This window comes from Nerophis ophidion, linkage group LG13 (assembly GCF_033978795.1).
Source record: "Nerophis ophidion isolate RoL-2023_Sa linkage group LG13, RoL_Noph_v1.0, whole genome shotgun sequence".
Taxonomy (NCBI): Eukaryota; Metazoa; Chordata; class Actinopteri; order Syngnathiformes; family Syngnathidae; genus Nerophis; species Nerophis ophidion.
Genome location: NC_084623.1, coordinates 35,147,130 through 35,164,346, shown reverse-complemented (window position 1 = coordinate 35,164,346; position 17,217 = coordinate 35,147,130). Strand labels below are relative to the sequence as shown.

The following is a 17,217-nucleotide window of genomic DNA, read 5'->3' as shown; positions in this document are numbered from 1 at the left end:
TTTTGTAAGGCATCGACACGAAGAAAAGGAAGGCGTAGGAGAGTTGGAGGCAGGGCAATTAAACGTGCTTTATGGATGCATACGACTATAAGACGGTAAAAAAAATCATACATTTTAAAATATCAATAAAATAGTCAATAATTAATTCGATAAAAACAAAGTGTGTTGATAAAATAGTTTAGCTTTACCATGAATTGATTAATGTGGACCTCGACTTAAACAAGTTGAAAAACTTATTTGGGTGTTACCATTTAGTGGTCAATTTTATGGAATATGTACTGCACTGTGCAATCTACTAGTAAAAGTTTCAATCAATCAATCAATCAATCAATCAATCAATCAGCTGTCATATGCTCAGCTAAATGGAAGCCTGGATTTAAACATTGTCAAATGTGAGGCCTTTTTCCACATTTTCTAGAAGACTGTTCCGAATTAGGCTCATACAACTGAAATGCAGCCTCACCATGTTTAGTTTTGATTTGGGCCACCAGCAAGAGACCTGAAATAGTTCATATGGCTCTAACATGTCCGAGATGTACTTTTGCATTCGACTTGTATGCAAGCACTGCTGTTTTAAAGTCTATTTTCTGAAATGACCTGAGCATTGGACAAATATGGTCGCATTTCCTGGCTTTGGTCAATACTTGAGCAGCAGCATTCTGGATGTACTGCAGCTCAGTACTTTAGAGAGCCCTGCAAGAAGGGGATTACAGTAGTCTAACCTGCTTGAGACAAAGGCATTAGTGTCTCTTCGTCATGGTTTCTTAACGGTAAATGTTGCTGATATTATTGACTTAATGTGGCTGTTAAAGTTAATTATTTCCCCTAATTTTCTAACTTTATCATTATTTTTCAAAAAGATGGTCTCAAGATAACTGAATATACTCTCTATGCTTCTGTGGGCCACTGACAATGAATCCAGTTTGGTCTGAGTTTAGCTGAAGAAATTTTTTTTTCAACCACACACTGATCTGTTTCAATCAATGACCAAGTGAATCAGCAGGCCGGTGTCCACATCCCATCAGTGACACATAGATCTGAGTGTCATCTGCATACTTGTACAAGTTGTAGCTGCGTAGTAGATGGTCAAATGGCAGCATGTACAAACTGAACATTAGGGGTCGCAGAATTAACCCCTGAATAGCCCCACAGGTTATTTGGTTTGAGACCGTTACCAGTTGCAACTAAGTATACCGTGTTCTTGAGATAACAAGATAAACAGAACAAAAGGTGATTAGCTAATGCATTTTATCTCACAAATGTAAGTACAACTTTTAGATTTTAGCAACCGTTTTTACAGTGTATCTTCTAATAGGACAATCCTACAGATTTAAAATGTTAATATATTGTCAGTATACTGCCTCTGGCGATTTTAGATCCATCCATCCATCCATTTTCTTCCGTTTATCCGAGGTCTGGTCGCGGTGCCAGAGGCCCAGACTTCCCTCTCCCGTGGTGTTCCCAGGCCAGCCGAGAGACATTAAGTTGAGAAGACATTGAGTCTTCTCAACGTGTCCTAGGTCTTCCCCGTGGCCTTCTACCGTTCGGACATGCCTTAAACACCTCCCGAGGGAGGAGTCCGCGTGGCATCCTGACCACATTTTCAAACCACCTCATCTGGCACCTTTCGATGTGGAGGAGCAGGGGCTTTACTTTGAGCTCCACCTGGATGACAGAGCTTCTCACCTTATCTTTAAGGGAGAGCTCTGTCACCTGACGGAGGAAACTAATTTTGGCCGCTTGTACCTATGATCTTGTCCATTCGGTCTTAACCCAATGATATGTCCATAAGTGAGGATGGGAATGTAGATCGACCGGTAATCTGAGAGCTTTGCTTTCAGGTTCAGCTCCTTCTTTACCACAATGGATCGATACAGTGTCCGCATTACTAAAGACGCCGCAACGATCCGCCTGTCGAGCTCATCATCCACTCTTACCTCACTCATGGACAAGACTCCGAGGTACTTGAACTCCTCCACTTGGGGCAAGATCTCTTCCCCAACCCAGAGATGGCCCTCCACCCTTTTACGGGTGAGAACTATGGACCCGGACTTGGAAGTGCTAATTTACATCCCAGTCGCTTCACACTCGGCTGAAAACGATCCACTGAGAGCTGAAAATCCAGGCCAGATGAAGCCATCAGGACCATATACAAACCCCGTTTCCATATGAGTTAGAAAATTGTGTTGGATGTAAATATAAACGGAGTACAATGATTTGCAAATCATTTTCAACCCATATTCAGTTGAATATGCTACGAAGACAACTTTTTTGATGTACAAACTGATAAACATTTTTATTTGCAAATAATCATTAACTTTAGAATTTGATGCCAGCAACACATGACAAAGTTGGGTAAGGTGGCAATAAATACTGAGAAAGTTGAGGAATGCTCATCAAACACTTATATGGAACATCACACAGGTGTGCAGGCTAATTGGGAGCAGTTGGGTGCCATGATTGGATATAAAAGCAGCTTCCATGAAATGCTAAGTAATTCACAAACAAGGATTGGGTGAGGGTCACCACTTTGTATGCAAATTGTCGAACAGTTTTAGAACAACATTTCTCAACGAGCCATTGCAAGGAATTTAGGGATTTTACCATCTACGGTCCGTAAAATCATCAAAAAGTTCAGAGAATCAGGAGAAATTACTGCACGTAAGCGATGATACGACAGACTTTTGACGGTTTTTGATGCGGTACTGCATCAAAAACCGTCATCAGTGTGTAAAGGATATCACCACATGGGCTCAGGAACACTTCATTAAACCACTGTCAGTAACTACAGTTGGTCGCTACATCTGTAAGTGCAAGTTAAAACTCTACTATGCAAAACCAAAGCTATTTATCAACAATATCTTGAAACGCCGCCGGCTTGGCTGGGCCTGACCTCACCTAAGATGGACTGATGCAAAGTGGAAAGGTGTTCTGTGGTCTGACGAGTCCACATTTCAAATTATATTTGGAAACAGAGGAAGTGGTGTCCTCCAGAATAAAGAGGAAAATAACCATTCGGATTGTCAGAGGCGCAAAGTTCAAAAGCCAGCATCTGTGATGGTATGGGGGTGTATTAGTGCCCAAGGCATGGGTAACTTACACATCTGTGAAGGCACCATTAATGCTGAAAGGTCCATACAGGTTTTGGAGCAACATATGTTGTCATCCAAGCAACGTTATCATGGACACCCCTGCTTATTTCAGCAAGACAAGTGTTACAACAGCGTGGCTTCGTAAATAAAGAGTGCGGGTACTTTCCTGGCCCACCTGCATTCCAGACCTGTCTCCCATCGAAAATGTGCGGCGCATTATGAAGCGTAGGATACGACAGCGGAGACCCCGGACTGTTGAACGACGTAAGTGCTACATAAAACAAGAATGGGAAAGAATTCCACTTTCAAAGCCTCAACACTTAGTCTCCTCAGTTGCCAAACGTTTATTGAGTGTTGTTAAAAGAAAAGGTGATGTAACACAGTGGTGAACATGCCCTTTCCCAACTACTTTGACACGTGTTGCAGCCATGAATTTCTAAGTTAATTATTATTTGCAAAAAAACATAGTTTATGAGTTTAAACTTCAAATATCTTATCTTTGTAGTGCATTCAAATGAATATGGGTTGAAAAGGATTTGCAAATCATTGTATTCCGTTTATATTTACATCTAACACAATTTCCCAACTCATATGGAAACGGGGTTTGTAATTTGCCAAAATTAAATATCTAATCTTGCAGCCACCAACCCAGATCACCTGAATGCCCTGTCTGCACCTATAAATTCTGTCCATAAAAGTTATGGACAGTATCGGTGACAATGGGCAGTCCTGGAGGAGTCCGACTCTTACTGAAAACGGGTCCGACTTATGCGGACCAAGCTCTGACACCAATCATACAGGGAGAAGACAGCCACAATCAGACAGTCCGATACCCCATACTTTTTGCGCACTCCTCACAGGACTTCCCAAAGCACACGGTCAAATGCCTTCTCCAAGTCCACAAACCACATATAGACTGGTTGGGCAAACTCCCATGCACCCTCAAGGACCCTGCCTAGAGTATAGAGCTGTTCCACGACAAGGACGAAAACCACACTGTTCTTCCAGAATCCGAGGTTTGACTATTCGGCGTGGCCTCCTCTCCAGTAAACGTGAATAGACCTTACCGGGAAGGCTGAACGATTTTAGATGTAGATTACCAATCCACTGCGATGAGATGGCAACTTGTCCAGGGTGTACGCCGCCTTCTGCCCGATTGTAGCTGAGATAGGCACCAGCGCCCCCCGCGACCCCATGGGGAATACGCGGTAGAAAATGGATGGATGGATGGATGGATGACCAATTCACAGAAAGTTACTCAACACACAAACACTAGTGTCTAAAAAGGTGGCAACACAAGTAAGTACCACAGCCAAACATGACTGCTGTTGTCACTGGGAGCTGTGACATCAAGTTACAACATATGCTGTGCCATTTTGAAGCAGAGCTTGATCCCTTCCTGTTTGAAACTGGGCCACTTGGCAATTTTCCAACACGATGATGACCCCAAAGACACCTCTAAGATGACACGTGTGTTTGCTGAGGAAGCTAAAGACGAGGACGAGGGGCGTGTTTGGGGGTGGGGCGTTGTTGGGGGCGTGGTTAAGAGGGGAGGAGTATATTTACAGCTATCCATACATCCATTTTCTATTGCTTATTCCCTTTGGTGTCGTGGGGGGCGCTGTTGCCTATCTCAGTTATAATCGGGCGGAAGGCGAGTTACACCCTGGACAAGTCGCCACTCATCGCATTATGTGTAGAAATCTTTATTTATAATTGAATCACTTCCCACAGCGGACGTGAAAACAGGCTGTCGACACGTCACTCGGGTCCGCATGGAGCTGAAGGGGGCGTGGCCTCCAGCTCCGCCTTAATTTCGGGAGAATTTCGGGAGAAAATTTGTCCCGGGAGGTTTTCGGGAGAGGCGCTGAATTTTGGGAGTCTCCCGGAAAATCCGGGAGGGTTGGCAAGTATGCTGTATGGGGGTTTGGGGTTGTTTCAGTTGAAGTAGTTTAAGTAATGTGTTGTACATCTGTAATAGTTTGATTTAGGTTGGTACAGTATACCGGTACTAGTAAAGTACTGCGATACTAATAAATCATAAACGGTACTATACCGCCTCTAAAAAGTACCGGTTCCATCCATCCATTTCCTACCGCCTGTTCCTCTCGGGGTCAAGGGGGGTTAATTTTACATACTTTTCTAAATAAAGGGTTCACAGAAAAAAGGCATTATTGGCAACAAAAAAATCTTATGGTCCATTAAACATATGTTTTTTGCAATCCAAGAACATTGTTTTCCTTAAATAACATAGCGAACACACTCGACAACTTGTCTTTTAGTAGTCAGCATACTAAGGCTCCTAATTTTGCTGCTTACATATGCAATAACATATTGTGTCATTTCTTATTCATTTATTTTGTCAAAATTATGAGGGACTAGCAGTAGAAAATGCATCATTAATCTACTTGTTCATTTACTGTTAATATCTGCTTACTTTCTGTTTTAAAATGTTTCATCCACACCTCTGTTGAAATGTAATAAACATGTATTCTTCAGTTGTTGGGAAGCTTTACATTTTTTTTGGATGAAACCACACGTTTGGGTATCAATCTGATACAAAGAAGTTACAGCGTCATACATTGGTCATATTTAAAGTCCAGGGACATATTTCCTGAGTTTAATTGGCCCTAGTGTGTGAACATGAGTGTGAATGTTGTCTGTCGATCTGTGTTGGCCCTGCGATGAGGTGGCGACTTGTCCAGGGTGTACGCCACCTTCTGCCTGAATGCAGCTGAGATAGGCACAAGCGCCCCCCGCAACCCCAAAAGGGAATCAGCAGTTGAAAATAGATGGATGGATATATGTGTATAGTAGAGAGATGCGCGGTTTGCGGTCTCATCCGCGGAGTCCGCGGATAAACCGCGGGTCGGGCGGGTGACATGACGAAAAAATAGATTTTAATTAGATTCGGGCGGGTGGCGGTTGAACCATCCGGAAATATTTAATATACATGGTTCTGGGATCGGTATCCTTTACCATTCAAAGAGCCATTTAAGACCCGTGTCTCAAAGCGAAGAAGACAATATGAGACGCTAATATTCTCTAGAATGACTGCCGGCAGTCACCCAGTTAATAAGTATTAGGGCGTGCTATGAAGCCATTGACTTTGTCGCCTTCAACAGCATGTACAATCTGCTTCTCAGTCCAGCAACATGTTGTGTGTGGCTTCCGCAGCAACACGCACACGACTGCAAGGCATACTGGGTGACACAGAGTACACTAATGGTTGTGATATAAACAATTTTAACACTTTTAGTAATATGCGCCACGCTGTGAAACCACGCCAAACAAGATTGACAAACAGATTTCGGGAGAACATCCTCCCAGTAACACAACATAAACGTAACACAACAAATACCCAGAATCCTTTGTATCCTAGACACTTCCTGACTATTTTATACACCCCGCTAGCAGCAAACCCCACCACCCCCCGTGTGTCGGTAAGGTGGGCCGGGTTGGGGGCGCGGGGGTGTAAAATATATTCAGTATGTGTCACGGATACAAAGGATTCACAGCACGCCCATATTCTTGTCATCAGGATGAACGCCATTGGATATTCGCGAGAACGTTAGCGGTTCCCATTGTCTTCAAACGGGTTTAAATAGCTCTGTGAGTGGTAAAGGTGGCCGACCTCTGATGTATTTCAGCGGGCGGGTGGCGGGCGGTTGCGGTTCTGATAAAAAGGTTGGTCCGGGTGGACGGCGGGTGGATGACGACTTTGGCGATGCGGTTGCGGATGATATAATTGCCTATCTAGTGTATAGGCTATATATATATGTGTATATATATTGTTGCTTTACATGCCGTCAACTTTCGGCCCCCAGCCGAATTTCTTCAGCTCAATGTGGCCCCCGGGTCCAAAAGTTTGGACACCCTTTCCTTAGAAGCTGTAATAAAATGATTGCTACGCACTTTGGTGAGCTACAACAGTCTAAACTCAGCCTCCCCTAAACTTCTCTTTTCATAATGGTCTGTTTCATTGCAATGTTTTTGCTTAGAGTTTTTTCTCTTCTCGTTTATTTATTCCTCTCTGTCTTCTTTTTTTCATTCACTGCAGCTCGTGCTGTTTTCGGGGAAGCTCAACACAATTGCCAGTATTGTGACCATTTTCTTTTTGCTGGTTTATGCTGCTGTGGACTTGGCATGCCTCGCTCTGGAATGGGCCTCAGCACCTAATTTCAGGTAAGATGAGTATCCAAAAATACACACACCAATTATTGTGGCCCATTACCTTCCAATATGCAGTTGTTTGTCTTGCCTATCATACCCTAGAACAGGTCACATGTTGATAATAAAAGTAATAAATAAGACTCTGGGTTATATTTTGTTGGACATTTTCTCTTTTCTTTTCTAATCACGCTCCCTCTTGTTCGCTATTCTTTACGGGTATCATTGTTTATGTGTGAAAAGGGGAGTGATTGTATTCCAGCTGGATACTACTATGGCAACCGTGTACTAATTAAAAGACATAAACCTGGCCTCTGCTTATGACCCCATATTGGAGAGGGACCTGCAATAAAACTCTGTTTGAGGGGAATGCAGTGTGAATTGGATCTTCAAGTACCTGGGATTGGAGATGCTAAGAGATTTAAATTTACAATGTTTATGTTTTGGTGTGTGGCAAGTATCCCTAGGACACTTGCAATGACCCTGATTTATAAGCGCTCTGTGAAGCCATTTTCACACCGCAGCAGCATGAGGAAGGTACCTGTGTGTCTTTAGCTCAATGATTACATTGTGACTCTGTTGGCATTTGGTATTTGAAATATTTCTTGTAAGTCATTTCATATGTCTGGTTGCAACTGCTGTTATCTGTCATTACAGACGTAGATCTCCAATTGCAGTAACCGAGACTGCGTTCCAAAAGTCGTACCTTCCAGGATTAAAAACTTCCTTTAGGCTCAGAGATATATTCCAAACATGATAAGTGCCTCCGCTTTTAATTTGTCACATTGGAGAGAATCTGTTTAGGCACAGTACATTACTCCCTTGTTATGACATATCGCCTCCCAACATTGCAGTTTGTGTTATGAATTCCCCCCGCAGTAAAAACTCTGTGCATAGTACTTTGTCAATTGACTTTACCATCATGTTTTTTTACTCAAATTTTCCATCGAGCTGGCCAACGTGCTGTTTGTCTTTCATATTGACTTGTTTAGTTGTGCAGCCTTTCACTACCTGATCAGCTGCCCATGTTAGCATGCATGATGGCAACAAAAGCTTGACAAAAGAGGATACTCCTTGCCTGTAATTGTATTTATTTCTGTCACTTAGCAGCTAACTGTCTATGTTCATACACAGTATGGAGCCATTCCCCTAAATTAATAATCCACACCCCCATTGTGGCAAATAAACTTTATTGATTACAATTACCGTTATCATTAAAGGGTGAAGCTAAACATGTTACACACTGAGTAAAAACAAATAGATGCAGTCAGGAAGGCATACGAGTCGCTAAACTAGCATTTAAACTTTAAGAAGTCTTGATGGAAGTGCGTTACAACAGAAAGTAATCAGTCATTAACAGGAAATTAACAAGTACCGGTAGATTAATAACACTAACAGGGCTTTGTTGCTGTGAAACAGTCAGGCATACACGTCAGGGAAGTTTGTTTTGATCCATATGATCCCAAGGTTAGTGACAGTATATAATGGATACTACAGGGATATTAGTTTGTTTATTGTTGACAAATTCTGGGAATATGTCGCTGGACACAGGAGGAGTTTGAAGGCAAAAAACAGTGGAGCTGATAGTGGTTTTTACTTGAGTTTAGATATTGTTTACTATCAACTTTATTTTGCTCAAATATTTGTACATAGCTAAAGAGAAATGAAAAAAAAGTATGAATATTGTGTTGATATTGTTATACTGCATTTATGTGTATTTTTCTGATTATAATTGTAATTGAAATTAGCAGGTAATACATGTGATTGGTATCAGCTGATCCTACTTATGGATGATTGGTATTAGAATTGGCAGCACAAAACTGATCAAAACACCCTTATAACAGTCTTCTTCCATAATCTTCTTCCACTGACAAAACAGGTTTTTATTATTTCAATACAAAGTACTTTAACATTTTCTGACTTACTTTAGCTTTTGTAGCCAGAATGTGTCTCGTTTATTTGATGTAAACATGCCCCCTTCCCTGAGGCTTCGACTTCTTTTGTGAATTTGTTGTTGTTAAGGTCTGAACCGTTAGTTCGCCATGCATGTAGAGAATACCGACTCCGATGATTATCCAATATAGCAGGACTTTTAAAAAGTTAAACAATATTAGATTAAGATGTTTACATGCATTTTCAAAAGCTGGTTTCAAAGACTCAGGAAAAAACATTTCTATTGTTAACTTCTCCCAGTTGGCAGTGGGACCTGCAGTCCCCGCAGGTCTCTTGTTTTGTTTTTTTCTTCCTTTTTTTTTTTTTCAATTCCTTGTGCTCCTTTCATTGTGCTCTGTCTGGCACTCTCCAATGGCTCTTTCCAGGCGAAAAGAATGAAAAGCCATTTAGCGCCGCCTCTCCCTGGAGAGCTGCTCTGTAATTAGCATAACTAATTTAGCAGAAATATTTCCCTTTCCCTTAAATTTGGCATTGTGTAGGTGTGTTTGAAATTATGATGTAGCGGAAAAGATGTCTACTTGTTAAATGTGTCTGCACAGGCAGTATACAGTGGGTAAAGGCTTACAATTTGGAGACTGGCTCTGTCAGTCATGCAGCAGTTCTTTTTGTTCCCTATTATTGACGTGTGAACGCAGATGCCTGACTCTCATATTGCCTGTGTGTGATTGTGTCGTATTTGTGTGTTTTTAGTGTTATTTTTGAGCGTGATGAGTCCTACGTGCGACTACAGCTTCGTATTACTTTTTAAAAATGACTATTTTTACATCTATAAATGCCTCAAAGGGAAGTAACTAAAGAACTTCACACGGTTTCCATGAGATCTTTTGAATTTTTGCGGTAAAACTTAAACCCCCCCACCCCGTAACCGAAATATCACAGTATTTGTATTACCGTTATATCCCAAAGGTGGGTAGTACCATGTACAGTCTCTTAAGTAACTTTTTGTCAGATAAGTTTTAATTCAACTTACTATATTTTTCAGACAATAGAGTGCGTCGCTATATAAGCTGCACCCACTCAATTTTAGAGGAAAAAAACAATTCCAATATATTGGACTATAAGCCGCAGATATATGCATTGTGAAGTGACTTATTTACACAAAAAGATTTTGTAAAGATTTATTTGCATACCCTATTGTTTCCAAACGGTGCCTGTAACATCCCTCCGTCTATCCATTTTATACCGCTTATTCCCTTTGGGGTCACGGGGGGCGCTGGTGCCTATCTCAGCTACAATCGGGCGGAAGGCGGAGTACACCCTGGACAAGTTGCCACCTCATCGCAGGGCCAACACAGATAGACAGACAACATTCACACTCACATTCACACACTAGTAAAATGGCTGATCAAACAAAACAGAAGTCATCGTCATGGAACCACTATCTGCAGAAACTAACCCTCTAATCATCTAAACAGACTCAAGAAGTCCACGGTGACGAAACTAAAACAATACAAAAAGAATGCAATTGTAAGTTCATAATAATAACACACACTCCAAAACATGTTAGCATATTAGCTAATGCTAACAACGGTAGCTTGATTAAACTAAGATAGCAAGAACAAATATGCATGAAAATACCGCTATCGAACATGTGAGGGTTTAGTACCGGTAAGTATGTATTGCTTTAGTTTGGCAAAACTTAGATGTGTTGCTTGGAATAATGAATGAAGAATCCATATGAGTAGAAAGGCCATAGACAACTTTTACTTCCGGTTCAAGGCACTGAACAGAAAGAAATACTGTAAACCTGCAACCCGCAGCACACGCAGTGGGCGAACTCCTCCAAAAGATGATGCCATAGCACAAACAATAACACACTTTTTGGAAGTTTCTCTGTCGTATTATATGAAAACAATTTTTGAATGCAAAACATTACGGCTGTTTGCAGAGAAAAACATATATTATTTAGCCGCACCGTTTTCTAGGCCCTAAAGTTCAAAGCGTAGGAAAAAGTAGCCACTTTTAGTCTAGAAAATAAGGTAATTTTTAGAATAGAATAGATAGAATGGAATAGAGTTTTATTGTCATTATTGCAATGAACAGGTTCAAAGAACAACGAAATTGGAGCAGCTCCTCCTAAGGTGCATATACAATATGGTAGTATAAATAGTAAAAAAAAAAAGATAGAGATGACAGATGTATCTATGTATATGTATATGTATATGTATCCACACAGATGCATATCTGCATGCATATGAATACATATACACACATACATAAAACATTATTGCACATTGTAGTCCGAAAAAATAGAAAAACATTTAAACATTACACATGAGGACATGATGGACATATTGTGCTCACTCAGTGCCTGTTTAGTGCTACTATGGCTCTTGGGTAAAAGCTATTTTTTAGTCTATTGGTGCTCGCTTTTAGCACCCTGTAGCGTCTGCCTGAGGGTAGCAGTTCTAGGTGGCTGTGCCCGGGGTGGAATGGGTCTTTCAGGATGCTCTGTGCTTTCCTGAGACAGCGGGAGCTGTACAGGTCAGCCAGGGGGGGGAGGGGGCATCCGATTAACTTCTGGGCGGACTTTATGACTCTCTGGAGCGCCGTTCTCTCTGCGGCCGTGCAGCTGCTGAACCACACGCAGATGCAGTAGGTCAGGATGCTCTCAATGGAGCACCGGTAGAAGGACACCAGCAGTTCCTGAGAGAGGTGGTTGTTCCTGAGTATTCTCAGGAAGTGCAGTCTCTGGTGTGCCTTCTTGATGGTAGCCGTGGTGTTGGTGCTCCAGGATAGGTCGTCGGCCAGGTGGACTCCCAGGGAGCGGAAGTCGGAGACCCTCTCCACACAGTCACCACTGATGATCAGGGGCAGGATGTCCGTTTTTTTCCTCCTGAAGTCTATGACCAGCTCCTTGGTCTTGGAGGTGTTCAGGGCCAGGTTGTTGACTTTGCACCAATCCGACAGCTTCTCCACCTCATCCCGATATGCAGCCTCGTCTCCCTCCGAGATGAGCCCCACTAAGGTGGTGTCATCCGCAAATTTGATGATGGAGTTGCTGGAGTGGGCAGGTGTGCAGTCGTATGTGTAGATGGAGTAGAGAAGGGGGCTCAGCACGCAGCCTTGTGGAGAGCCGGTACTGAGGTGCAGGCTTGATGACATGTGGCGACCCAACTGCACCCTCTGGGGGCGGTTGGATAAGAAGTCCTTAATCCACATGCAGATGGAGTTCGAGAGACCCAGGTCTGACAGTTTGGACACCAGTCTATCAGGAATAATGGTGTTAAATGCCGAGCTATAATCCACAAAAAGCAGCCGCACGTAGCTCCCCCCCGTCTCCAGGTGACCCAGGGAGGAGTGTAGGGCTGTGGCGATGGCGTCCTCTGTGGACCTGTTGGCTCTGTAGGCAAACTGGTGTGGGTCGAGCTCGGGAGGGAGGACTGAGGTGATATGGGTCCGTACCAGCTTCTCGAAGCACTTCATAGCTATAGGTGTAAGTGCAACTGGACGGTAGTCATTCAGACATCTGACAGAGTTCTTCTTCGGCACCGGGATTATTGTGGAGGTCTTCAGGCATGATGGGATGACGGCCTGGGAAAGGGACTGGGTGAAGATCTTCGTAAATACTCCGGCCAGCTAGTCTGCACAGTCTCTTAGTACCTGTCCCGGGACTCCATCTGGGCCCGTAGCCTTCCTCGGGTTCACTGCCTTCAGCGTGCGTCTCACCTCATGCTCCTCCAGTATAAGGATGCAGCTGCTGTGGGTGTTGGGTGGGAGTGTTGTGACGGCTGCAGGTGTTTTTCTCTCAAATCGGGCGAAGAAGCTGTTTAACTCCCCCGCTCGAGAGGCATCGCCGTCAGCCGAAGGGTTACTGGGTCTGAAGTTGGTCATGTCTTTTATTCCTTTCCTTACCTCCTTGGTGTTGTTGCTCTGCAGGTGGGCTTCCATTTTCCTCCTGTGTTTTTTACTTCTAATTGAGTATTTTTTTAAAGAAAAACACTATATTTACTCTGTTACATTGAGTTTTATTCAGGTTGCTACATTAATCTATGGATTACTGCGTGCAATTACGCTTATTGTTTTGGTTTGTTAATAACACTTTTTCCCGCGGCCTCTGTTACATGTCACAAATCAAATCCAACCCCGATTACGTTTTTACACAAACCGAGCCTGGCAGTCACACAATTGGACTCAAAAATATTGCTACTTCCAGTTTAAAAAGTGACATATTGATATTGTAATCTTGCAGCAGTGAAGAAAACGACAGCGACTCACTGTCGGAAGAGGCATCTCACTTCTTCATTTAATATTTTCCTCATAAACTACAAAAACAGAGCTGCAATATCATATCAATATCATTTCACAAAATTTCAGCCTACAAGAAGTCCACTTCCAACTACAGAAAACATGTTGGGGTAAGTTTTACATGTTTTTTTCTGTTTTAGCTGCGCTTATGCTAACATTAGTCCTGTTGTAGCATCATAAGCAGTGTCCCGAATTAAAGTGTAATGATACCGGTGTAACTAACACCAGTACTTTTACTAGTAATGATTAATCTACTTTTATGTACGCTACAAAACCGTTAGTGACATGTTTGGTGTAACCCAGCACACTACTTTTGACATGGTTGTATGTCAACAAGACAGCAGCAGAAGCACAGAAAGTTCAATGCCTTTAAATATTTTTTTTACGAATGATTCTGAAAACAACAATCAGCACCACACTAAAATAACATGATATCAAATAGACGGATGCAACATCACACAACAACACACATATAAGTACACACATGGTTGACGCATCTACTATTTATGCCACATATTTGTTCGATTCTCTGCAACGTCAATTCCCGAATCTGCTTATCGCTGTAAACATTAAGCATGTGTGAAGCTTTGAGAAATTCTCAAACCAATTGGTTCAATTGCTTCGACGCCTAATGAGGCTTCATCAGACCATCACTTGTTAAAACAATCCAGTGAAAAGATTCAACAGAGCTACCTTCACTGCCTGCAAACTACGAGTCTGAGCTAACAAACACAGCTGAGCTAATGCTGCTCTGTCTGGGCGCTGGCGTCACACATCACGCAGCAACAATCACACACACTGGATTTAATGGAACATCTCAACTGCATATGCCAGATATTTTAAAGTATTAAAAAAATAAATAATGCAATAATTACTTCTCTTAGTAATTAATTCAATTTATTAATGAGTATTACCGTTAATAATTCAATTAAGTTTTTCGCAAAGTAACTCGTAACTGTAATAATTACTTTTTCAAATTAATTTTCAAAACACGGGTCATATGGGACCGTAAAATGTGCATCTTTTGTTGTACATGTTTTTGCAGTGTTTCTACAGTGTTTGTAGTGCAAGTACCATTAAAAACATAGCTACTGAATAAGTCATAAGTTACTCACCAGTTACTCAGTACTTGAGTATTTTTTCACTGAATACGTAGTTACTCTTACCCTAGTAATTATTTGGAGGGCTATGGTATCACTTTTACTCGAGTCATATTATTCTGAAGTAACCGTTCTCTTACTTGAGTACAGTTTTTGACAACTCTACCCACTGGGGTGTGCAAATGAGCGCATTATGCAACACATGCTATACATGTAGAATCACTTTTTCATTGGCTAGGATCCAGGACAAAATGTTGTCACATTTGTGCGACAGATGATCTCTTTAGTCTTAGTTGTGAAACAAACACACCAATAGAGACTTTACTAAGTCCCATCTGTCATCTAAATTACAACCTAATTCTCTGGAACCGCTTTGATTGTCTGTGTAATAATGTGTGAACTGACCATCTGAATCAACTAGCGAAACCTTTGTCCTCAGCCAAATCATTAGACTTAATCATTAAAATGTGCTGCACTGAAATAAAACGAAGATGGATCACCAAATATTGGATTTGAGTACAATTTGTAATTCATGGTGTTCTGGCCAAATACATGAATAACCACACACCAATGTTAAATTGAATTGGCGCACTTTCCGAATCTTCTTGACATGTAATACTATATATCATAGCTAAGCATAACAGTCTTGTCCATACTATCCCCAGTGTATCATTTAGATTGTTTAATTATTGCTAGCAACTGATGCTTTAATGTGCAATTAACATCAACAGTAAAACCATTTGAACACACTTTTTTTAAACACAGATCAACTCATACTCTTGACAATGACATTTTTGGGTGATATTTACTAGCAGTGGTCTGTAGAAATCAGTGTTTTTGTTGTATTTGTTTGACTACTAATTCTACTAGTTAAAATGAAATATTTTCACACCATTACTTTAACTTGATTGTCAGGCTGACAATTTGTCTATGTTTTAGTTTTTTCCTCTGTGTTTAGTATCTCCTGTCTTTAGTTCCTGTATAGTGCTCTTATTTCGTCAGCTTCCTGTCTTGTTCCCTGAGTGCTGTGTTCCTCCTCAGCTGCGGCTGATTGGAACCTGGCCACACCCGTTGCCAATCAGCCTGCTTCTATTTGTACCTGCTTTGTCTTGTTTCAGTTGCTGGATCATTGTATTGTCTTGTCGATATCACGTCTAGTCGCTCTTGTGATGTGTTATCGCTCCTGTCGTGTCGTACCTTGTCTTTGCAGCGTAGCGGTAAGCTATATTCAGTTGATGTTTGTAGCTTACTGTTTTTTGTTCCCTGCTTCCGTTTTATTTTTCATTATACAAGTACGACTTCTGTTTGCCTGTTAGCTACCCACTAGCTTCCACACTAAGCTCCTGTTCGTTATTTTCTAGCTCCCAGGCTAGCTCCTTTTGTTTGATTATCCGCCTCGTGCGCGCTTTGTGTTTGTACCCTTTTGGTTTTGTTTTTGTCTTAGTATTTAATGAAATCATGTTTTCACATTCCATGCCTGCCTCCATCTCTGCATCTTGGGGTTCAACACCAAATAACTCTGACATTGATGTATTTACCAGAAATAGTTATTGTGTTGCGTAAGATCATTCCGTGTCTTAAATTACCTCTCTTTCTTTTTTTTGTGTGTTGTTGTGTAGATAAAGTTTCTGTCCTGGCTTTACCATCATTTGAAACATCATTCAGTGTGAATGTCTGGTCTTACTTGCTTTGGTTATCTAAAGGTACTGTAGCTTTGTTAGCAAATTGACCATCATCTGGTGGAGAACCAGAGAGAGACAATCGATCGGATAAGAGAGGCGATTGTATGGCGTTACCATTGTCGCTAATGATGGAAGAGAAATAACAAAATGGGTTGAAGAGGTGGCTGTAGTGAGCTTTTATCGTAATTACACCCTCTCCAATAGGATGAAGAAGGGGCCACCAGTGTGGTCAAGACGTAAAAGCAAAGTTTGAAGGAATGAGGCAGTGTCGGATCAAGATCTCTCCTAAAAGGAAAGATCATGGCTAATATATTATTTATTTGAAACTAAGAATCATCATCACTGTGATGACAAACTTGGCGTAGGAAATCAACAGAAAACATCGTAATGGTACCATCTTCACACTTATTGTCTATAAAGTGGACCTATGATAATGTTCAAATTTTCTGACTTATAAATCTTGTTCCAATGTGTAGACTCTTGCTAAACAATGCAAAACGGTTAAATCATAGAGTTTGTGTATTTGGATGTGAGCTTGCGCACAATTTAGGATGCTTCTAACAGTGGGTGCACGGTGTGGATGTACATATGTGGTCATTTTAGTATATGTTTTTGGCCAACATCTCCTCCCCTGCTTCAAGGTGAGCCGAGACTGTCTCCTGCAGCCTGGAGCCTCCCAAACCATAACCTCCTGCCTTCTGTCTCCAAAAGAAGGAAACTTACATATTTGTATTGTTTTACAAGGGACTGTTTTGACACTATAGCCCATCAAAAAGTTTCATTAGACCCTAAACTGCTGACATTACTACTTGGTTGTGTTGAAGGACCACAAGAGAAAGCTGTAAGTAAAAAAACAACCAATTGTGTAATGTTAGTGTGCATACTGAGCTAGTGTAAAGTTTTCAAATAAGCTGTGTTTGGCTTACCACATAGACATTGACAACTCTGACGTCCAACATGCAGGAAGCTATG

General features: G+C 41.6%; 1 protein-coding gene across 1 annotated transcript in view; it reads left to right on the top strand.

Moving 5' to 3' along the window:
* Positions 1-17,217, top strand: part of zgc:153039 (uncharacterized protein LOC767698 homolog) — a 123,916-nt gene that overhangs the window by 74,767 nt on the left and 31,932 nt on the right. The window contains exon 9 of the mRNA XM_061918833.1: positions 7,153-7,277. Coding sequence (XP_061774817.1) covers positions 7,153-7,277 — 125 coding nt within the window. The remainder of the gene's footprint in view (positions 1-7,152; positions 7,278-17,217) is intronic.